The following is a 21,005-nucleotide window of genomic DNA, read 5'->3' on the forward strand; positions in this document are numbered from 1 at the left end:
CTCCTTCATGTTCTTCTCCATCCTTGGTCACAGCCTGTGGGAATGTATCTGGTGGGGCAGAGGACGAGGGAGAGGCTGAGGCTGGCTGGATCGAAGGGGCTGCCATCCTACTCTCTGTCATCTGTGTGGTGCTGGTCACGGCCTTTAATGACTGGAGTAAGGAAAAGCAGTTCCGAGGTCTTCAGAGCCGTATTGAGCAGGAGCAGAAGTTTACTGTCATCCGAAATGGACAGCTCCTCCAGGTCCCTGTGGCAGCACTGGTGGTGGGAGACATTGCCCAGGTCAAATACGGTAAGTGTACCCATCTTCTTCTACCCTGCCAAGAAAGCCTGAATGCCATTTCTGAGAAGGGTGAGCCAAAGGAACCTCTCCAGCGTAGACTGTCTCCCCAGTAGTCTGTGTGTTTCCCCCTACAGGGGCCTGGGATTGGAGCATGCGGGGTGTGATTAGGGGCAGAAAAGAAATTTGAGATACAACAGTACCCACAGGAAGCAAGCTGGCCTCAGCCTCTGGAGAGGTATTCTTCTACTACTATAGGATACAAGTGTTGTCCCTGTTCTTTGAGAGCTGGACAACATGGTTAGATGTGGATGACCCCCCCCACACACACACACAAAAGAGGAGGCAGAAAGAAGAGAGACCCCCAGACCTCTCCCAGATGATAGGACCTCCCCTAGGAAAGGCAGGAAGAGGAAAGGGTAGGGAGGTCCCATGGATCCATAGCCTTCAGTTCTGGCCTGGGCTGGCTTATAGGAGACCTTCTGCCTGCCGACGGTGTGCTAATCCAAGGCAATGACCTCAAGATCGATGAGAGCTCCCTGACCGGCGAGTCGGACCATGTGCGCAAGTCAGCAGACAAAGACCCTATGCTGCTCTCAGGTAAGGGTTACCTTCTCAGACAGCCCAGGTAAGGTTGCTTGAAAACCTGGCCCTAGCATCCCCAGGCAAGCCATCCTGGTGGACTTGCCTTAACTAAGATCTCCCTGAATAGCCCTTCTGAGAATGCTACCCACTGCCATGCCAGAGCAGGTTACTGGAGGCCTGGTGGTGTGGCTCCAGCCACAGGACAAAGAAATGATACTCCACTGTTCAAGGGGGCCTTTGATATCATGAATGGGACATCCCAAGGGGAGGGCTTTCTGGGGTCAATAGTGTGCTCCATCTACATATAGACTCTGAAGATGACCCCATGTATCTTTTGTTCCTTTTCTAGAAGGTTCAAATTCAGCACACTTTTATCTTAATGGGAAATGTAATATGAAACCGAACAGAAAAACCAGAGGTCCCCTGGTGGGCCCCGTAATGGCTCAGACTATGCTTCTGACAAAGACCCGCCAGTCTGTGGTACTTTGGCTCATTTCCACTACAGCAAGCCTATAAACAGGCTGCAGTCTAGATGGAGGGTCAACAGCTGCAGTGACTTCTGCAAGAGAAGGACCTGCCTCAGGGAAACCCTAAGAGCCAGCATATGGGTGCTGAGCGTGTCCTACCAGGTTGTCTTAGTTCCTCTATGTTTCTGTGCCAGGCACTCATGTCATGGAAGGTTCTGGAAGAATGGTGGTAACAGCTGTTGGCGTGAACTCCCAGACAGGCATCATCTTTACATTGCTTGGAGCTGGTGGAGAGGAGGAGGAGAAGAAAGACAAGAAAGGTAAGGCAGCCATGATTCCAATGTCCAGAGATGATGAGACAGCTTCCTTCTATGTTAATGTCCTTGCTTCTTCATCTGCCTGCTGGCCAATCCTGGCTCCAGGGAGAAGGGTGGGAAGCCACCACCTTCTTCTAATTCTTCTTGAGGATCCTTCTGGTATTTTTTCTAAGAGTCAGCAGGTCAATAATCCTTGTGTAGGGGGCAGCTTTCCTTAGATGGCTATTCTATGACGGCTTTGGTACATCTGTCCCTGGGGTAAAGTGTGCTCACAGAAATGTAACCTCTTATCTCAACTTTGAAAGATACTGCTGAGATCTTCAAGCTCACCCTCAAAGTACTCAACTTCCATAGGGAAGATTCGGGGATGCTCACAAAATCCAAAGTGGAAGTCTTCTGAGCAGATAGGGATAGGTCTCAAAATAACAGCCAGGGCCAGGGGATGCCGGATGGGGTGGGCAAGGTAGGCTCTTTAGCAAGTGGTAGCCCTGTCTCTGAGGATAGCAATGGATAGAAACAGAAGATTTTGGAGAGTCCAGCTTCCTTATGACCCTGGGATCCCTGGCCGAAAGCTACGATACCGCCCCTTCCAGCCATGGCACTCAAAACCATGGAGTTACAGAGCTTCCGCTTGTCAGGCCCTGCTCCTCTGTGACTCAGGCACACACCCTAGCTCTGGTGAGCAGTCTGCCCTTGGTTCTTTTCCACAGCCTCAGGTGACTATGGAGCAGATACTTCCAGATGCATGCCCACCCGTCTTAGAGGACCTGGAGCCACAGTCTATACAGGGACAGACCAGCATGAGGAAGGACAAGTTAATAGTCCTGGCCTTAGGCTACTTCTTGAGGTCCCCTGTCCCTGGGAGCCTGGAGACATGACTGTCAGGGCTACAATCACTGAGAAGCTTCTATTATCCTTATTCCCTGGCAGCCTGGTCCTGTGCCTCCCTGTATGGGCACCTCCCTGATGTTGACAGGCCAGGTCTTCTGCCACCTGCACCAAGTCCCCAATCTCCACTGAGCCCCTCCCAGTGTTATCCCACAACTTTAATGTGTGCTCCTGGAATACACAGACAAATGATAGGTTAGTTTGAGTCCCCATGCATGATGACCTTACCTAGTGTCTTCTTGGTTCTGTTAGGTTGACAGGACACACCTTCCACATAAATCCCTTTAGGAAATCCACTCCCTCCCCTTGGAGCCAATGGTCTCTCCCTTGAGCTGCTATCACCTGCACTTTCCTGGTGTCCTTGGTGTCCAAGCTCCTGGTCTCCTGTTCTATCTCTTAGATAGTCTTCACAGCTTGGGCCTAGGCCACTCCCTCCTCATTGAACTTGATCTTCTTCATCCAGACTCTCCAAGACAAGCTGCGTGCACTTCACCAACACTGCTTGGCTGTGAGACTTAGGGAACTGGAGTGGGCCAGCTTCCTGGAGAAGTACCCCGAGGGGCTCTGAGGAATAGCATCTATCTTGGCCAGTGCCCTCATCTTACTCTTGTGGTTCTGTCAACCCACTGGGCATGCTCTGAAGCTGTTCCCTGTCAACCTGCCACCCTTACATTCTATTGCTATCTCTTCTCATGACTCCTATATGCCCTTTTCTTCCTGAGTCCCTCCCTCCCCTCCTGTGCTCTGCTTTACTCCAGGCTACCTCTTCTAGTCATGTTCACTTTGCTTCCTAGCACCAGTATTGGGAAGTTCACAACCCCCTGCAACTCCAGCTCCAGAGGCCCCAAATGTCCTTTCCTGGCCTCCATTGTCACAGACACACACACAAATAAAAGAGACATAGGCCCACGCATACACTCACACACGCATGAACACACACACACACAAACAAATAAAAGAAGTCTCTTTCATCTCTAAACTACCCCTAACCCACACAGGGGCCCTGGGCAAAGAGGGTCCAATATATGATCTGCTTATGGTTGAAGATGTCTCTCTCATTCTTGGGACCCCAGATTGTGGTTTCATTGCCTAGAAGCTACCCGATACTCTGTCTTTTGATTCCCCAGTGACATGAGCTACTGGGTAGAAAATGATCCTGTGCTGGAAGATTCCTCCCTAAATGGGGACCAGTGAAGATGTGGCTCCCAGATAAACTCCTCTAACTGCTGTAATAATACTAGTGGCGGGGCTGCGTCCCCAGCACCCCGGCCGCCTGGCTAGCTTATACCCCGAAATAATTACACGGACACTGTATTCTTTTAAACACTGCTTGGCCCATTTCTATCTAGCCTCTTCTAGGCTAATTCTCACATATTAATTTAGCCCATTTCTAATCATCTGCATAGCACCACTAGGTGCGCTTACCGGGAAGATTCTAGCCTACGTCCATCCTGGGTCGGAGCGTCATCGCGTCTGCCCCAGAGAGCAGAGCTGTCAAGTCTGAGCTCACTTCCTCTTCCTCCCAGCATTCTGTTCTGTTTACTCCTCCCACCTATGTTTTAACCTATGAGGGCCAAGCAGTTCCTTTATTGCTTAACCAATGAAATCAACAGATTGATATATGACACTCCCACATCAAACTGCCACCTGGGCTGTGCAACCCTCAAAAAGAGTGGCTGGCACTATGGGCTGTACCCAACCTAAGGCTTCAGACAAAGCCACCTGGAATCTAGTATTTGCACCTTCTCCCTAGTGCTGCTGGGTACTCACCACTTAGACCTTCTTTTCACAGTGGCTCTGGACCTACAGTTTGGATGTGCCCACCAGGGCCCTAAAACAGACAGAACCCTGTCCTTTTAAAGGACACACATCTAGTAGTGGCCTCAGAGAAGAGTACAGGGGTTGGGTTGGTTCAGAGCTTGGGAGTTACCTCCTGTTGGATCTGAAAGATCAAATATCTAAGGGAAGTACATACCTTAAGGCAGCGGGCCTTCCAGAAACTGTCAACAGCTACTTCACCTGACCCAGAAACCACCCAGGACTGGCTTTAGAGACTCACTGTGGAGCGGAGGTCAAGGCCTAGTGGGAAACACTGGGTAGGAGCTTGGCCCAGGAAGCCCAGAGTATATGCAGTTAACATGTTCTGGGAGGTACTGACAGATTGCTCCTGGAAAGAACAGATCATCAAGAAAGCCAATCCATAGGCCAGGTCATGGCGAGCAGCAATCAGGCCTTTCCTTTCCCTCCTCTACCCCATGGAGCTACAAACTGCTATATGTGCCCAAGTTCTTCCTACTCTCCTGTGCTTCTGTGTATGTCATGACCACATGGGTGTTCTCAAGTCTCTCCGTGTCTGTCATTCCTCTTCCATTGTAGGCAAGCAGCAGGATGGGGCGATGGACAGTAGCCAAACCAGAGGTAACGTGCGTGCATGGCTCAGGGCTGCTGAGGAGCTTGTGGGGAGGAGGGAGAGAGGGGGGAATGGGGAGGGACCACCTACTGCCAAGGAAGAAGCAGCACCTAAATACAGGTGAGTGGGCCCCAAAGTCCCATCCTGGCTTGGCAGTGAAGGGGATACTCTTGGAGGATGCTCCAGTTTCTACCAGACACTGCTTCCATGAAGCCTAGATGAGCCACCTGGAAAACGACTGGTCAGTGCCAAGGCCACCAGCATGGCTTGAACTTGTCCATGTATGAGAATTCCCCATGGACACCTGAGACCACTTTGGCCAGATAAGGAAGCCAAGGCATAGAGAGGGTAACTTGTCAAAATCCCTAGGTGACAGTCCTATGAGTTTCCCAGGTAAGAGGAGTTAGCCAAAGCCTGGAAGATAACCGAGATTGCTAGGGCTTTGTGGACTAGGACGCATCTGGCTCTGGCCCTTGCTTGGTGGGATAACAGAAGGTAGGGACTCAAGGCTAGAGTGACCCAACTAGGCAGGGTCTGGCATGTCCTGAAGGCTGCTAGGAGGAAAGAGCTATGGTAAGTAGTCTCGAACTGCCAGGTGAGGTGAAGGGATGCAGAATAAGAGGAAGACAAACTGAAGCCGGGTGGTGGCAGTACACACCTAAAATCCAGCACTTGAGAGGCTGAGACAGGTAGATCTCTGTGAGTTTAAAGCCAGCCTGGTCTACAAAGTGAGTTCCAAGACAGGCTCCAAAGCTACAGAGAAACCCTGTCTCGAAAAAAGAAAAAGAAAACAAAGAAGTGTAGAGTTGTGCTATGATAGCCATGGTCACCTTTAGCTGGGTGGCGGTGGCGCACACCTTTAATCCCAACACTCGGGAGACAGAGGCGGGCAGATTTCTGCTCTACAGAGCTAGTTCCAGGACAGCCAGAACTGCTACACAGAGAAACTCTGTCTAGAAAAACTAAAAAAGGAAGGAAGGAAGGAAGGAAGGAAGGAAGGAAGGAAGGAGGGAAGGGAAGGAAGAAGGAAGGAAGGAAGGAAGAAGACAAAAACAAAAACAAAATGGGGGACACCCCTACAACTGCTAGGTCAGGCAGCCCCTCCCTTAGGAAGAGTGGAGGAAGCAGGTGGAGTGGACATGGTTATTTTTGGCAATGTAGCTGGAGAGTTTCGAGCCCAAGGACTGTGTAAAACTTGACAAAGAGAGAGAGATGAGGAATCCATGTCACCACCACAAAGGCAACAAGAATGAAAACTAAGGGGCCTATAAAGGTGAAGTGGAGCCACGTGATCTAAGAGGGAGGTAGGGAAATATCAGGAGGAACAGAACAGGTTTGCCCACAGAGGAGGCGAGCTGGGCAGGGTTGTCTAGGCTAAGAGGAGCATACACTAGGGCCCCGTAGTGATCTTGAGGGGAAAGTAGAAGTGGCTTGGATGTCTGTGGGCAAATGAGTCAGATTTTGGTTCCAGAACATTCCTTGGACCAACCACAGGACTTCTTTCAGGTATTGAGCTTTGGGACATTACTGGACTGACCACCTTGTCTGTCACAAGTTCCTTATGCTAGTGTCTTCCCATAAAAGAACCATCTCTCTGTCCCACCTAGGACAATGCTGCAACTGCCTGCCTACCTCAGGAGGGCCTGGGCTTAGGATGCAACAGAAGCCTACAGATTCCCTTTGCAAAACTTGAAGTTAAAAGTGCTCCATTGAATCCCATATGATGAGACATGTCTTTCCTTGTGATAACCCTCTATAGCCCCTTTACCCTTGATAGGCCCTAACTTCAGCCAAGGGTTTCCTCTATGTACAGCTAAGAAGCAGGATGGGGCTGTTGCCATGGAAATGCAGCCCCTGAAGAGTGCTGAGGGTGGGGAAATGGAGGAGCGAGAAAAGAAGAAAGCCAACGTACCCAAGAAGGAGAAGTCAGTTCTGCAAGGAAAGCTCACAAAACTCGCTGTGCAGATTGGCAAAGCAGGTATGTTCAAGCCAGAGATGGCATGCCAGGAGCCTGGGGGACACTGGGCTCCTGGAAGGAATATGACTTCCAGATGCTGTGAGTGCAAAGGACAGAATATTGACCTGGCTCTAGGAAAGCTCACGTACAGAGAAATGGATAGTATTCCAGAAGAATGTCATATACTGGTGGGCCAGAGGTGCAGGCCAGAGCCAACCATGACTGCCAAGGTCTGGCTTAGCACCCTCCACCCCAATAAGGCCTAAGTCACACACTCATGTATTACCTAGCAAATCCCCTGATTCAAGGTTTCTGGCCACATCATAGTCAACAGGTAGCCAACTTCACCGAGAGCCTGCTGGCCAGAGCCCCAAAATATGAGGGTGGCTAGTACCTCACAGATGTACCTTTCATACCCTTAGCTTTCTGTTCTTTACCCCACACTGTCCTGGGGAACTAGAGCAAAGGCTACCCTAGGACCTCTCATTCCATGGAGTCATCCTTCAAGCTGTGTATCCCAAAAGGTACCCCAAATCCATCAAGCCCTTACAACGGCCCTGACTGGGCTCAGGCCAGCCATGGCTACCTTGCCCTGAACTTTTCTTCCTTCTCTCCTCTCACCTCTTGTGGCCCCTCTCCATCATGGCTGGACAGGGTTGGTGATGTCTGCCATCACTGTCATCATCCTGGTCCTCTACTTTGTGATTGAGACCTTCGTCGTGGATGGCCGGGTGTGGCTGGCAGAGTGCACACCTGTCTATGTGCAGTACTTTGTGAAGTTCTTCATTATCGGAGTCACTGTGCTGGTTGTGGCTGTCCCTGAGGGCCTGCCTCTTGCTGTCACTATCTCCTTGGCTTACTCTGTCAAGGTAATAATACTACTACTTACAACTAATTCCATCACACAGACCCCAAAACTAGAGTGGGATGTCATCAAAGCACCTTAGGTGTAGTGGGGACTAAAGAAGGCTAGGGATGCTAAAGGAAGGAAGGATACTGGCTGAGATGAACTTCGATAATACATCCTAACAGACAGTCCCACTGTGACCACCCATCCCTTGGACACAGTGAAGGGAGCTAGAAAAGAAGCTGATGTTGAGAGAGACCTCACAGGGAGATTCAGAGGAGCCAAGACAAGAAAGAACTAGTGCTGCTTGTAGAGACAGAGACAGAGAGGCAGAGCCTCAGAAAAGGCTTTGAGCCACTGAGAAGCAGTTGGAGAGTAAAGAAGAACCAGGGGAGTGTGGAGGAGCACAGATGTAGGAGCCAATTGACGAGGGAGCTCTGGCAGAAAGCATCCAAGTCATTCATACAGAGAGTAGCTTCTTGGAAGCTCACTGTTCCCCATCTGATGACAGCCCTTGCATCTTACTCTCTCAGTTTGATTGCCACCCATCCCAGAGATGACCAAGGTCACCAAATGGACTGTTAGTATCACTCGCATTGCCTTTATCCTTATAAGTAAACAACTAAGTACCCCCCCACACTCCATCTTTGCTCTTTACAGAAAATGATGAAGGACAACAACCTGGTACGCCACCTGGATGCCTGTGAGACCATGGGCAATGCCACAGCCATCTGTTCTGACAAGACAGGCACACTTACCACCAACCGCATGACCGTGGTCCAGTCCTACCTAGGAGACACCCACTACAAAGAGATTCCAGCTCCCAGCGCCCTGACCCCCAAGATCCTTGACCTTCTGGTTCATGCCATCTCCATCAACAGTGCCTATACCACCAAAATACTAGTAAGCAAGGCTAGGAGGGCAGATGAGAGAAGGGGGCAGGACTGGTGCATGGCATGAGCTTCTTGAAGAGACTCACTGGGCTTACTTATAAATCTTGGGGTGCTGAGAAAGTAACTAAGTGGTATTGGTAAAGAATTTGCCTGGTGTACATGAAGTTTGCCCAAAATGGCTTGCCCCATCATACTATAAAAAGAAACACAGAACAGGGGAGAACAGATGGACTTTTTCATCAGGACCATTGGTTCCCCAATAATGGCATGAAGATTCATTATTATGAAAGCTCAGCTGATAGCTTAAGCCTGTTTCTAACTATCTCTTACAACTTAAATTAACCCATTTCTATTAATTTACTTTCTGACTAGTGGCTTTATTACCCCTTCTCTGTAGTGCCCATCCTGCTTGTTCTGCATCCCTGGCATCTCTGCCTTCTTCTTCCCAGTATCCTCTCTGTAGTAATATGGAGCGTGATGTGGGAGTGTCATATATCACCTCTCTGTCTAGAAATCCTGCCCAACTATTGGCCATTTAGTTTTCTTATTAAATCAATCAGAGTCACACATCTTTATAGTGTACAAAAAGAATATTCCGCAACAGAAATGCAAAAAACAAGGTTAAGGAGATATTCCAGTCAGTAAATTGCTTGCCTTACAAGCATGAAGACTTGAATTCACTTACCAGAACCTATTTAAAAAAAAAAAACTAGGCAGAAGTCTGCTTGTACTTCCAGCACTGGGGAGGCAGAGACAGGCAGATATCAGGGGCTCCAGGTTAGTGACAGACCCCATCTCAACAAAACAAGAAAAACTACAGACTTTCAAGAGGAACCTTTAGGGTGCTGGTTGCCTTTGTCCCTGTCCTCCTGTCCTTAGCATTACAGAGTGCTCTTGATATTGAGTGAGATAGGTTGTTCTAGAAGTCCTTTCAAAGCATGCTAAATGATGGAAAACCTACCTATAAAGGGCCACTTTGCAGTCAAGTCATGGCCTTTGTAGTCAACAAGGGTGGCCTTACTCTGTTCCACGCCTCTGCCTCCTAGCTACATGATGATCAAAGCCAAATGGGAACCTTTGCTTTGGGGATGGAACAGAGGGTGCTCTGGGCCCTGATGCCAAGCTGACTGTCCTTTCCTGCAGCCTCCAGAGAAGGAAGGCGCTCTCCCACGCCAAGTGGGCAACAAAACAGAGTGTGCTCTGTTGGGCTTCGTCCTGGACCTGAAACGAGACTTTCAACCTGTACGGGAGCAGATTCCAGAAGATAAGCTTTACAAAGTATACACCTTCAACTCAGTCCGCAAGTCCATGAGCACGGTTATCCGCATGCCTGATGGTGGCTTCCGCCTCTTCAGCAAGGGAGCCTCAGAGATCCTGCTCAAAAAGTAAGTGGGTAACAGGAAGGAGACAGGGGCTGGGTGGCTGAAAGCTAAAAGGGTACAAAATTTCTTGTTTTATTCTTATGATAAATAGAGCTAACACAATATTGACCATGTTAGCCACTTTAAAGTATACAGTTCAGTAGCATTAAGTATACGCCTAATGTTTGCAGTCATCACCTGTAGGCAGAGGCTGTTCATTTGTTCCCAGACACCCAGACCTGAAATAATCACACAAAGACTATATTAATTGCAATACTGTTTGGCCAATAGCTTAAGTATATTTCTAGCTAGCTCTTACATCTTAAATTAACCTGTTTCTATTTTATATTTTACAACAAGGTTGAGGCCTACTGGTAAAGTTCTGGCATCTGTGTCCTTCGTTGACCACATGGCATCTCCTTGACTCCACCTACTTTCTATATCCCTGTTTGAATTTCTCACCTGGCTTTACTCTGTTAAGCCATTGGCTGAAGGCAGCTTTTTTATTAACCAATGGCAATAAAACACATTCACAGCATACAGATGGGAATCCTACATCATTATCACCACTATGGAACTCCAAAAGAGCTCCATTACCCCCAAAAGAAACACTAGGCCCCACTAAGGAGATTTTCCTGCCCCCTCTCTACCTCTGAAAACTTCTGGTCTGTCCTTGTGGTTTCACCTATCCCAGAGACTTCATAAAAGTGGAATTCTGTACTTTGTACCTTTTGTGTCTAGCTTCTATCATAGTTCATAATGTCCTCAAAGTTCCTTTATCAGAACTCCACTCCCATTTGAAAGCTGAGCAACCTTCCATTGTATGGATGACACCACATTTGGTTCAGCCATTTGTCTATTGTCAGACACCCAGATTCTCTCTACATTTGGGCTCTTGTCATTCAAGCACAGGTACTAGTTTGAACACACACACATTGTCAACCCTTTGGGGTATGCACTGTGTCAGAATACTTGTTCTAGCTGCATCAGATGATGAGTCAGGAAGATATCTTGAATCTAGGAGTTTGAGGCCAACATGAGCAACATAGGGAGGCCCTCTCCTCCAACCACCACCAAAAAAGGAGAGAAATCAACTCACAGAAGATTTATTTAGAATTATAATTTTAAAAGTTCAGTCCATGGTCAGTTGTCCCCACTGCCTATGGAGCTGTGACAGGATGAACCACCATGGCAAGGAGTATATGGTGACGCAAAAGGCTAGGAAAAGAACAAGGAAGAGGAAGAGACCATAGTACCACAAATCTCTTCAAGAGTAATGAAGATCCCCCAATGACCTAAAATTTTCCTAAAATGCCCCCATGTTAAAGGTTGTACCACCTCCCAACAGCATGAAAGTGGAAATCAACCATTTGATCATCCCTGCCCCTCAAACTGTCCGCTCCTAAGATTCCTCCATGTCTTAACTGTTCCAAAAGTCTAAGTTCAAAGTCTCATTCGCACTTAATATTGAGTCCCTAAAAATTCAAACAACAATTATTTTAACATACAATGGCACAGAGTCAATATTCCCATTCAAAAAGTCAGGAATGGAAGGAAGCATAGTGAGTGCAGATTGAACCAAAGCAAAACAGAAAATGAAAAACTTGTGACTCCATGTCCAATAGCATCTGAGCCATATGGTGATGTGATAAGAGCTACAAAGGCCTTAGGCAGCCCTACCTCTCTGGTTCTGGTTCTCTCTCTCTCGCTCGCTCGCTCGCTCGCTCGCTCGCTGGATTTCCTATTTCCTACAGTTTTCTTCAGCAGGAGTTACATAGTGTGAGAATCTCTCTGGTAGCTTCAGCCTCACACTCACAGCTGTGTGCACTGCCTAGAGGGATCCTGACACAACCACACATCTATCTCCTGGCTCCCCAGACTTTCCTTTAAAATCAAGGTGAAAACATCCACAACTCTGCAACTCTTGCATTCTGAACCTCTGCAGAATCACCACATGGGAGATGCCAAGGCCTTCCACTAGTTTGAGCTACATCTGGACCCACTTGAACCTCGGCTGCAGTGACTTCTGGGTTTCTTCCTGGGTGAATGAGTAGGACAAGCAGGACATCCTAGAGCTGTCCCCTCAAAAGACTCTGCCTAGAAAGTCTTTAAAAGCAATTAGTATTTATGCATCCCTGAACTGTGGTGGCTGTGGCCTTGCTCATTTCTGAGATTCTGTCCAGACATTGTCCCTATAGTATCAGGGTAATGGTTGCCCTTTTGAGGTAGCACTACCACTCCAGCAATGCCCTCTTGCCTTGAACATTATAGCACATCTTCTCTGGATAAAACTGCAAGTCTTCTTTTAAAAACGTTTAAAATTACATTTGTGTGTGTGTGTGTTTATGCACACACGCAATATGTGGAGACCAAAAGACAATGTGGGTCCTGGAGATCAAAGGAAGTCATCATGCCTGAAGGCAAATGCCTTTACCTGATGAACCATCTCACCAGGCCTCTCTTCCTTCTTACTCTGATTACATTAAATTAGGCTTAAAAAAATACAACCACAGACTGAATGCTGGGATGCTTGAAATTTCCTCTGCCAGATTAATTAATCTACCCTCCTTTACATTTAACCTCACGCTGAGTGTGAGGGCATGGACGAAAGTGTAGACAAGATCTTTTCCATAGCATAATACAAATGGTTTCCAGTCCAATTATCAATCCTCGTTCTCATCTGCAAGCTTGCAAGCACAGGCTTTACTGTTTGCATCCCTATCAGCATTCTAGTCCTCTGAATTCCAAACAGAGCTACCTGTTAAACTCTGCTTACAATTTACAGTTCTTAAATACTAGTAAGGATGAGGAGATATTAGAATATTTCTATGTTGCTGGTGGCAACATAAAATAGTATTATTGCCATGCCAGGGGAGGTAACTCAGTTGTTTAAAGAGCTTGCCACACCAAGCAAAAAGATCAGTATTCCAGCCAGGTGGTGGCACACACCTTTACTCCCAGCACTTAGGAGGCAGAGGCAGGTGGATCTCTGAGTTCCAAAGCCAGCCTGGTCTACAGAGAGAGTGTCAGGACATGTAAGGCTGTTACACAGAGAAACCCTGTCTCCAAAACAAACAAACAAAGAAACAAAAAACAAGAAGAAAAAAGGTGGGTATGTAACTTGGTCCTTGGAGAGAAGGGAAGGGGCAATGGTGGTAGGGAGAGAGACACACAGATAACTGGATTTCATTGGCCAGCCATTCTAGCCAAGTAGATGAGCGCCAGGTTCAGTGAAAAACCCTATCCAAAGAAATAAGGTGGAGAGTAATTGAAGAAGACATCCAAGGTGACCTTCGTCTCACACATGCACACACCCACAGACACATGTGCATATACTACACACACACACACACCACATACTAACAGTATCATTTTGGAAAGTATTTTTATATTTTATATGGTTTCTCAGGAAGTTAAACATGGCACTACCATGTGACCCAGCTGTTTTATTTCTTGGCATATGCTTGGTAATTCACTGATTGTCACCTTGACTGTACTGAGGGATATTTAGAAAACTGGTACCTATAACTAGAATCATTGCTGTCACCATGCCTGATCCTGGGAAGGAAAACTTAGGATTGACTTGTAATAAGAGTTAGGAACATTTGGAAGCATACACTAGAGAGTTGTCTGTCTTTTGTGTTTTTAAAAATCCTTGCTATATACTGACTACTAAATCCTCATCAAACATATAATTTGCTCTTTTCACTCTCCTTACAGTGCCTGTATATGCACAGATATTTTCAAATCATGATGAAATGCAATTTGTCTGTTTTTGCTGTTGATGTTTATGTGGGTTGCTTTTGGCTTACTTCATTATCTTTAGTTTTTATTCCATTTATTTATTTTTAAATTATTGCTGATTTATGTGTATGGATGGTTTGCCTACGTGTATGCCTATGTACCAAGCATGTTTTGTGCCCATGGAGACCAGTGGGGGCATTGGATCCCCTGGAACTGGGGTTTCAATAGTTATGAGCTATTATGTGAGTGCTGGAAATCAATCCAGGGTCCTCTGAACAAACAGCTACTACTCTTAACAACTGAGCCACCTTTCCAGCCCCTATTTTTTTCAATATATGTGAGGTTTTTCCTATATGTATGGCTGTGCACCACATGCATGCAGTGCCTGTAGAAACCAGAAGGGGAATCAGACCCCCCAGAACTGGAGTTACAGGTAATTAAGTAGGTGCTGGGAATCAAACCCCTATCCTCTTTAAGAGTAGCCAGTGTTCTTAACTGCTGAGCCATCTCTCTTGTGCCTACTATATTATTTATTGTTTGTGTGACTTCATGTGTGTCACACATATGCATATGTACACACAAGTGGAAGTCACAAGACAACCTATAGGAGACTGTTCTCTCCCTCTGCCATGTGGGTCCCCAAGATTGAACTCAGGTCATCAGGCAGAAATCAAGCACCTTGACCCTTTAGGCCATCTCACCTGTCCCCATTTGGTTTGTTTTCTGAGACAGAGTCTCCACTCTATAGCCCAGGCTAGCTTGGAACTTGCGGTCTTTCTGCCTTAGCTTCTCGAGTTCAGGAAAAACAGGCATGTACTACTATATCTGTAGTGGGGTTTCTTTCAGAGATGATAAAAATATTCGAAAGCTGACTGTGGTTATGTTTGTGTGTGTCTGAAGATATACTAAAAATTGTTGAGTTGTATACATTAAATGGGTGAATTGTATGGTTTGTGACTTGTATCTCAATGAAGAAGAAGGAAGCATCTCTGCTTCTCCTACTCCTTCTCATCCTGCATACTTCCCCTTGCTCTTGGCCTTTCTCTTTTCCTGAATCCCTCTGCCTCATGCACGTGACTTTTGTCATCTACTCTCAAGGCCTTGAATACAGAATCTCCAATAGGACACCAGGGTTCTCTGCCCCCAGGCTCAGTCTGTTCAGTCTGCCCCGGGCTCTCAGCAGATCTGACCACCAAATACATCTCTACTCAGAATACTGTCCCCAAACAGCCCAGTCAGCCTTTGCAGCCCATAGTGAAGGCCACCTCTCACCTGAAGCACTCCCTACTGGGGTAAGATGAAATGCTACATTTGAAGGCCCTGGTTCTCTTTCTGTGCTGCTCCTTTGATGGGTACTGAGGCTGCCCACCAGCCACTCTGCCCTTTGCTGACTGGGACATAAAGAAGTTACTACTCTGTCCTGCCAGCTCAGCCTCCTCATATAATATGGGGATTCTGGAAATATGAACCTCCTGGGAGTGTTGAGAATTACATGAATGAATCCATGACCCTATGAAGATGTCCGTCTATGGTGGCTTTTGTTAGTTTCTCTCTGTCACCCCCCCCCCAACCTTGATAACCAGCTTTGCCAGTCTCATGGCACCTTCCAAATAAGGCTCCATTAAGTTTAAACATAACTTTGCTGTAGCTGCCTTCCCTAGACCTGTCCCCTTTGAAGCTCCCAGACTGTCAGAACTGGGGCTGAGGCAGCTACTGCCACATGTTGTTCCTGCTCCACTCTCTCAGAGGACTGTCCATTACTTTTGGGTTCCACCTACATTCCACACCCTTGTCCTATAGAGTCTGTAGGGAGCTATCATAAGCTTCAGGCTTCCACCCCTCACCTGGCTATCTTAGCCAACCAGGGTGTGAGTGTTCATAGGTTGCTGTAACAAATGGCCCTATAATAGCTTAAGATAACAAAGTCTTAGACTGATGAGATAAATGAATTAATTGGTAAAGTTCTTGCCTCAAAAGCACAAGGACCTGAGTGTGATCCTCAGAAGCCATGTAAAAAGCTGGGTGTGGTAATCCTTATAATTCCAACCCTGGGAGGGCAGAGCAGACATGGTTGATCCTTGGGGCTCTCTGACCAGCTAGCCTACCCTACTCGGCGAGTGTAGGCCAGTGAACGAGCCTGTCTCTAACACAAAACAAATAACAACAGGTGGGCAGTGGCTGGGGAACAATACCCTAGTTTTGACTTTTGATTTACACACACACACCAACATACATTTATTACTTCACATTTCTAGTGGCCAGAAATCAAAAGTTGAGGTGTGGGCCAGCTGTGTTCTCTCTGAGAGTGGGAAGGGAGGATCTTTGCTTGCCTCTCCCTAATTTTGATGCTTAGAAGGCATCACTCCTATTTCTTACCTGTGGTCACATTACCTTCTCCCTGTTTGTGCACATCTGCATCCTCTGCTCTTTAGAATATCACTGGTTAAAGTCCCATCATAATTCAGTATGACTAGCACTATTTCCTCTTGTTCACTCCCCATTCCCACCTCACCCTACCACCCCTCCCCTGCCAGGTGTACCAACATCTTAAACAGCAATGGTGAACTCCGAGGATTCCGTCCTCGGGACCGGGATGACATGGTGAAGAAGATCATTGAGCCTATGGCTTGTGATGGCCTCCGCACCATCTGCATTGCCTACAGGGACTTCTCTGCAATCCAGGAGCCTGACTGGGACAATGAGAATGAGGTGGTGGGTGAGCTTACCTGCATAGCCGTCGTGGGCATCGAGGATCCTGTGCGACCTGAGGTAGCTGCCCCTTTTCTGGGAACTGCTCTAATAAATATTCCCAAGGTTCAAGGTTTTCCTATAGGTGACAGGGTGGCTTTTTCCACCCTGGACTTCCACACTATAGGCTTGGAACACAAACATGCGTGGTGGGAGTCACTTTCTTCTGACTTTGCAAGATGTCACACCTCTTCCCACCCTATTTATAGATAGAGCAGCCTGGAAAACAGAGACTTGGAGTCCTTCAGGCCCATGGGACCTTCCTCAGTGCTTTTGATGCCCTTGCCAAGGCCTCTTGTCCTTGACCTATGGGAGCTCCGTGGGCCTGCCTGGCCTCTGGACAAGGCTTACACTCCACTTCTCCTGAGTGTCTGTAGGACCAAGTGATTGAAGGCCCAGATGAGGGGAACTGAAGAACTGGAAACAGCTGAATAGGGTGGATATTGGTTTGGGGACATGGTAAGCAACTGTCAGTCAAAGGCTTAATTGTGTCTGAATGAGATTAAGGGCACATCCATGGAGATGTCAACTAGGCATGTAACTGTGGGAATAGAGAGCTTAGAGCATACGTTCTGACTGGAAAGACATCCTAGAAACATCTTCCTGTGCATGTGAAGTCACTGAGAGTAGCTTCCAGTGATAGAGGCCAGATGTAGGGGAGGGGATGGTTCTCAAGGGTCATATGGGTGAAGCAAGCATAGAATGAAACAGGTTGTCTGCCTATTGATGGTCTTGACATTGGGAGGTCACTGAAGCCTTTGACCCAAACACTTTTTATGTGAGGTTTGTATTTCTTGGTCTTTGAAGATGGGGGACTTTTGTGAGTGGATCCTGAAGAAAAGATTGTGAAAGGGCCCTCTATCTTCCCAGCCCTGTCTGCTGGTATCCGCCTCATGTTAGACTACCTCGATTCTGCCCATTAGCCTGAAAGCACGTATCTGTGGGAACTGCTCTGGAGCTTTGGGTAGGACAAGGAAGGAGAAACTTTGCATACAAGGTCACAAAGCAAAGGTTCTAAAGCAAATACTCCCCACATCTAAAGAATGGCCACGGGTCACTGTCAACTGTATATCCTTGTATTCATTGGGAATGGTGTGAGAACTAGAGTCAGCACAAGAGACCTAGGCTGGGCTGGCAGCAAAGTGAGCCCCAGGGCCAGCTATACAATAATATTTTTGCAAGTTTTCACCTCAGGATATGTGAAACACAGACAAGTGTTAAGAAAGATATAACCAGGATCTAGCCTCAGTGGATACCACGGGGCAGGGGTGGTCTAGGGTTGAAGCTCAGGACAAGAAGAATGTATCTCAGTTTAGGTGATAACTGAGGGATCCAGGGAACAAGGATCTGTGACTTAAAATGGCTGAGAAGGAGTGCTGGGTGGTAGTGGTGGTTCATGCCTTTAATCTCAGCACTCAGGAGGCAGAAGCAGGCGGATCTCAATGAGTTTGAGACCAGCCTGGGTCTACAAGAGCTAGTTCCAGGACAGCTAAGACTGTTACACAGAGAAGAATCTCTGTCTCTAATTCCCCCCCCCAAAAGTGGCTAAGAGGGAGTTCAGCAATAATGTTACTGGGAGACCAGACATCAGGTCCTGGCTCTGGGGCAAGCACAAGGGATTTGCGAAATCTCCATGAGTCTTAGCCAAACTCTCTGGGCATTGGAGAACACAGGATGGCCACCAGAGGGGGGAAGAGAGCTGTGTCTAGAGAAGTCCCACAGATAATACTAGACCCAGGAACTTCTACAGACATCAGCTCCCTGCTTATGCTAAAGGGGCCTTGAGGAGAAAACAGGAAACTGGTCAGAGCAGACGAGGAGAGAACAGTCTTTCCTACAAGGTAGGGTATCTTCTGGGGTGGTGTCCCTGCCACCTGGCTGGGAGGCTGAGAGCTTGGAGACTGAGTATGTGGGTGGGCCTTGGAGTGGTGGCTGCACCTGGACCCTGGGGCAACTCTGTTCAAAGTTCCCGGATTCCAGATTCAACATGGTCACCTGGAAGCAGCAGAGAAGGCGGCTTCCAGCCAGTTTGGGAAATGAAGCTACAGAGCGCCTTATACCCCTACTTGAGAGGAAGTTCTCTGTTCTCAAGGTCTTATGGAGCACCTTAAGACCCTAAGAGAACAGAATGTGTTCTTAAGACTGAGCATAAATAAGAAGACACATCACACACACACACACACACACACACACACACACACACACACACACACACACAGAGAGAGAGAGAGAAAGACAGAGAGACAGAGGCAGTGAGTAAGCTACCACTCTATCCGAGGTATGTCTGTCCTTCCCTGTCATTTAACAGTTCTGGCTTTGATTATCAGATCACTATCAAAGCCTTCAATAGGGACACTCTGTTCTTGTTTGCCACAGTCTACTTCTTTCCTGATCCTGACTATCCCCAAACTTCTCTGTTCCTCTTGCCCACCCTGACTCCTCTAGGCTTACTAGTTCAGGTGATTAGGCCAAATCTAGAGATCTCCTACATTCTTTCCCCTCGGGTTCAGCAGACAGCCCACCACTGTTCACGGGGTACCCACCAAGAAAGTCAAAGACCTAGACCTCTCCTCATCCAACTCTTCAAACACTGAGCTGGCCTTTCTCCTCCTCAGTGCTTATGCTATTCCATCTGGCCTGGTCTGCGGCCCCAGGGCCTGAAGGGCCACACATACCATGTGTTTGGAAACTGTCCTTCCCATCTGCCCACTACTGTTACGATGCTGCAAGGCCCAGGCTGGTCTCATGGCTTCCCACCCTCTTGTCCTGTTTTGTGCTTTGTGCTTGGGGTTCTCTTTCTCCTTCCTTAGTTCTAGAACCTACTATGTTATTTGAAAAAGAAATGCAGGCGTTGTAATCCCAAGTAATGTCCCAGTCCCTCTAGTGAGTACTTTATATAAAAGCTACAGCTGAGACAAAGATTAATTCCTGAGGAAAATAGTTGAGTTCTATGCTGAAAAACCAAAACAAACTAGATAAGAGTGGGAGGAGTTCAGCACAGCTGGGTCTAAGTCACTGCTCATCCTGTGAGCAGCCACAGTGAAGGAGATGTCAGGGACAGTGGGCTGGGGGGCTGGGGTGGGTACCTGCCCACTGCACGCCATCCTCTGAACTGCTTCAGACCACACTCCACAGACCCTGCCCTTGAACAATAGGCTTTACTATACTTCCATATTTGTTGGAAGTTGGAATTCTGCAAATCTGCACCAGACACAAAATATGGGCTTGTCTTGCCAGCCCCACCCATTCTTATATCTCCCAGGTTCCTGAAGCCATTCGCAAATGCCAGCGTGCTGGCATCACAGTCCGTATGGTGACTGGAGACAACATCAACACTGCCCGGGCTATTGCAGCTAAGTGTGGCATCATCCACCCAGGTGAAGACTTCCTGTGCCTGGAGGGGAAAGAATTCAACAGAAGGATTCGAAACGAGAAAGGCGAGGTAGCTCCCTGCATCTGTCCCGGGCTGCTGCTTCTCCCATCCCTCTCCCATCACTACCAGCCACAGCGCCTATCTGCAGCCTAGACGCTGAGGCCTCCATTATTTTCTCCAGATAGAACAGGAGCGGCTGGACAAGGTGTGGCCCAAGCTGCGAGTGCTCGCCCGGTCATCTCCCACTGACAAACACACGCTGGTCAAAGGTAACCAAATGTGTTCATCCTCTTCAACATGTGATTGCCTCTGGCATCCCTGAATGCTGTCACCTGCTCTTAGATTCTAGGGTGGAAGATTCTAAAGACTATGACTAGAAAACATGAAACTAATAATGGCTCATAGAAGCAGCCCTTCATTGAAACAAATGGGGAAACCAAGGCTGGGACAGGGAGACAATCATTCAGTTCACACAGTGTGGGACCTTCCCTTCTACCAAATCTTGCCAGCCTATGTTACTGAGCAAAGGACCTTGGTGGAAGTAGGGGGATGAAGTTACCCCATTAAAGCCTGAGAACTTGACCCCATAAGTGACAAGGAGCATAGAAGCAGGCCATACCAAACATTGGCAGATACCTTCAACCCTACCCTAACCCATTCTGTGTTCCAGGCATTATTGACAGTACAACTGGTGAGCAGAGGCAGGTGGTGGCTGTGACTGGGGATGGTACCAATGATGGGCCAGCTCTCAAAAAGGCAGATGTGGGCTTCGCCATGGTAAGCCATCTGGTGCCAGACCAGTTCATCACACAGATGAAATCATGTTTCTCCTGGACTTAACTTTGCATCAGAAAATGGAGAGCCAATATCAGGGCAGGTGACAGACTGCTAGAAGCTTCCTTCACTCACATCTTGACTCCTTGTGGCTGTGTGGGCTCTGATCATTAACAAATATATATGTGATTTGTTTAAAGACGTCTGGTGTGAGGACACCAGAGGTTACAGTGGAGCCTAACTGCACCACTGAAGAAAGGGAGAAACGCTGAACAGTGGCTTGACAACAGTGGTACCTGCCCATAATCACCTATTCTTAGTCCACTCAAAGTAGCCCCTGGCCCCAAGAGTGATGAGCAGAG

The 21,005-nt window shown here is 47.7% G+C and overlaps 1 protein-coding gene across 19 annotated transcripts in view; it reads left to right on the forward strand.

The window, feature by feature from the left end:
• Atp2b3 (ATPase plasma membrane Ca2+ transporting 3) overlaps positions 1-21,005 on the forward strand; it is a 72,973-nt gene that overhangs the window by 26,585 nt on the left and 25,383 nt on the right. For 11 of the 19 annotated variants that reach the window (XM_075958002.1, XM_075958007.1, XM_075957997.1 and 8 more), the window contains 12 exons: positions 34-291; positions 754-879; positions 1,526-1,651; positions 4,913-4,954; positions 6,760-6,924; positions 7,558-7,772; positions 8,411-8,653; positions 9,787-10,028; positions 16,283-16,517; positions 19,759-19,938; positions 20,051-20,138; positions 20,540-20,646. In XM_075958002.1, coding sequence (XP_075814117.1) covers positions 34-291; positions 754-879; positions 1,526-1,651; positions 4,913-4,954; positions 6,760-6,924; positions 7,558-7,772; positions 8,411-8,653; positions 9,787-10,028; positions 16,283-16,517; positions 19,759-19,938; positions 20,051-20,138; positions 20,540-20,646 — 2,027 coding nt within the window. The remainder of the gene's footprint in view (positions 1-33; positions 292-753; positions 880-1,525; positions 1,652-4,912; positions 4,955-6,759; positions 6,925-7,557; positions 7,773-8,410; positions 8,654-9,786; positions 10,029-16,282; positions 16,518-19,758; positions 19,939-20,050; positions 20,139-20,539; positions 20,647-21,005) is intronic. The other 8 variants (XM_075958004.1, XM_075958000.1, XM_075958003.1 and 5 more) reach the window with 1 other exon arrangement.

This window comes from Microtus pennsylvanicus, chromosome X (assembly GCF_037038515.1).
Source record: "Microtus pennsylvanicus isolate mMicPen1 chromosome X, mMicPen1.hap1, whole genome shotgun sequence".
Lineage (NCBI taxonomy): Eukaryota > Metazoa > Chordata > Mammalia > Rodentia > Cricetidae > Microtus > Microtus pennsylvanicus.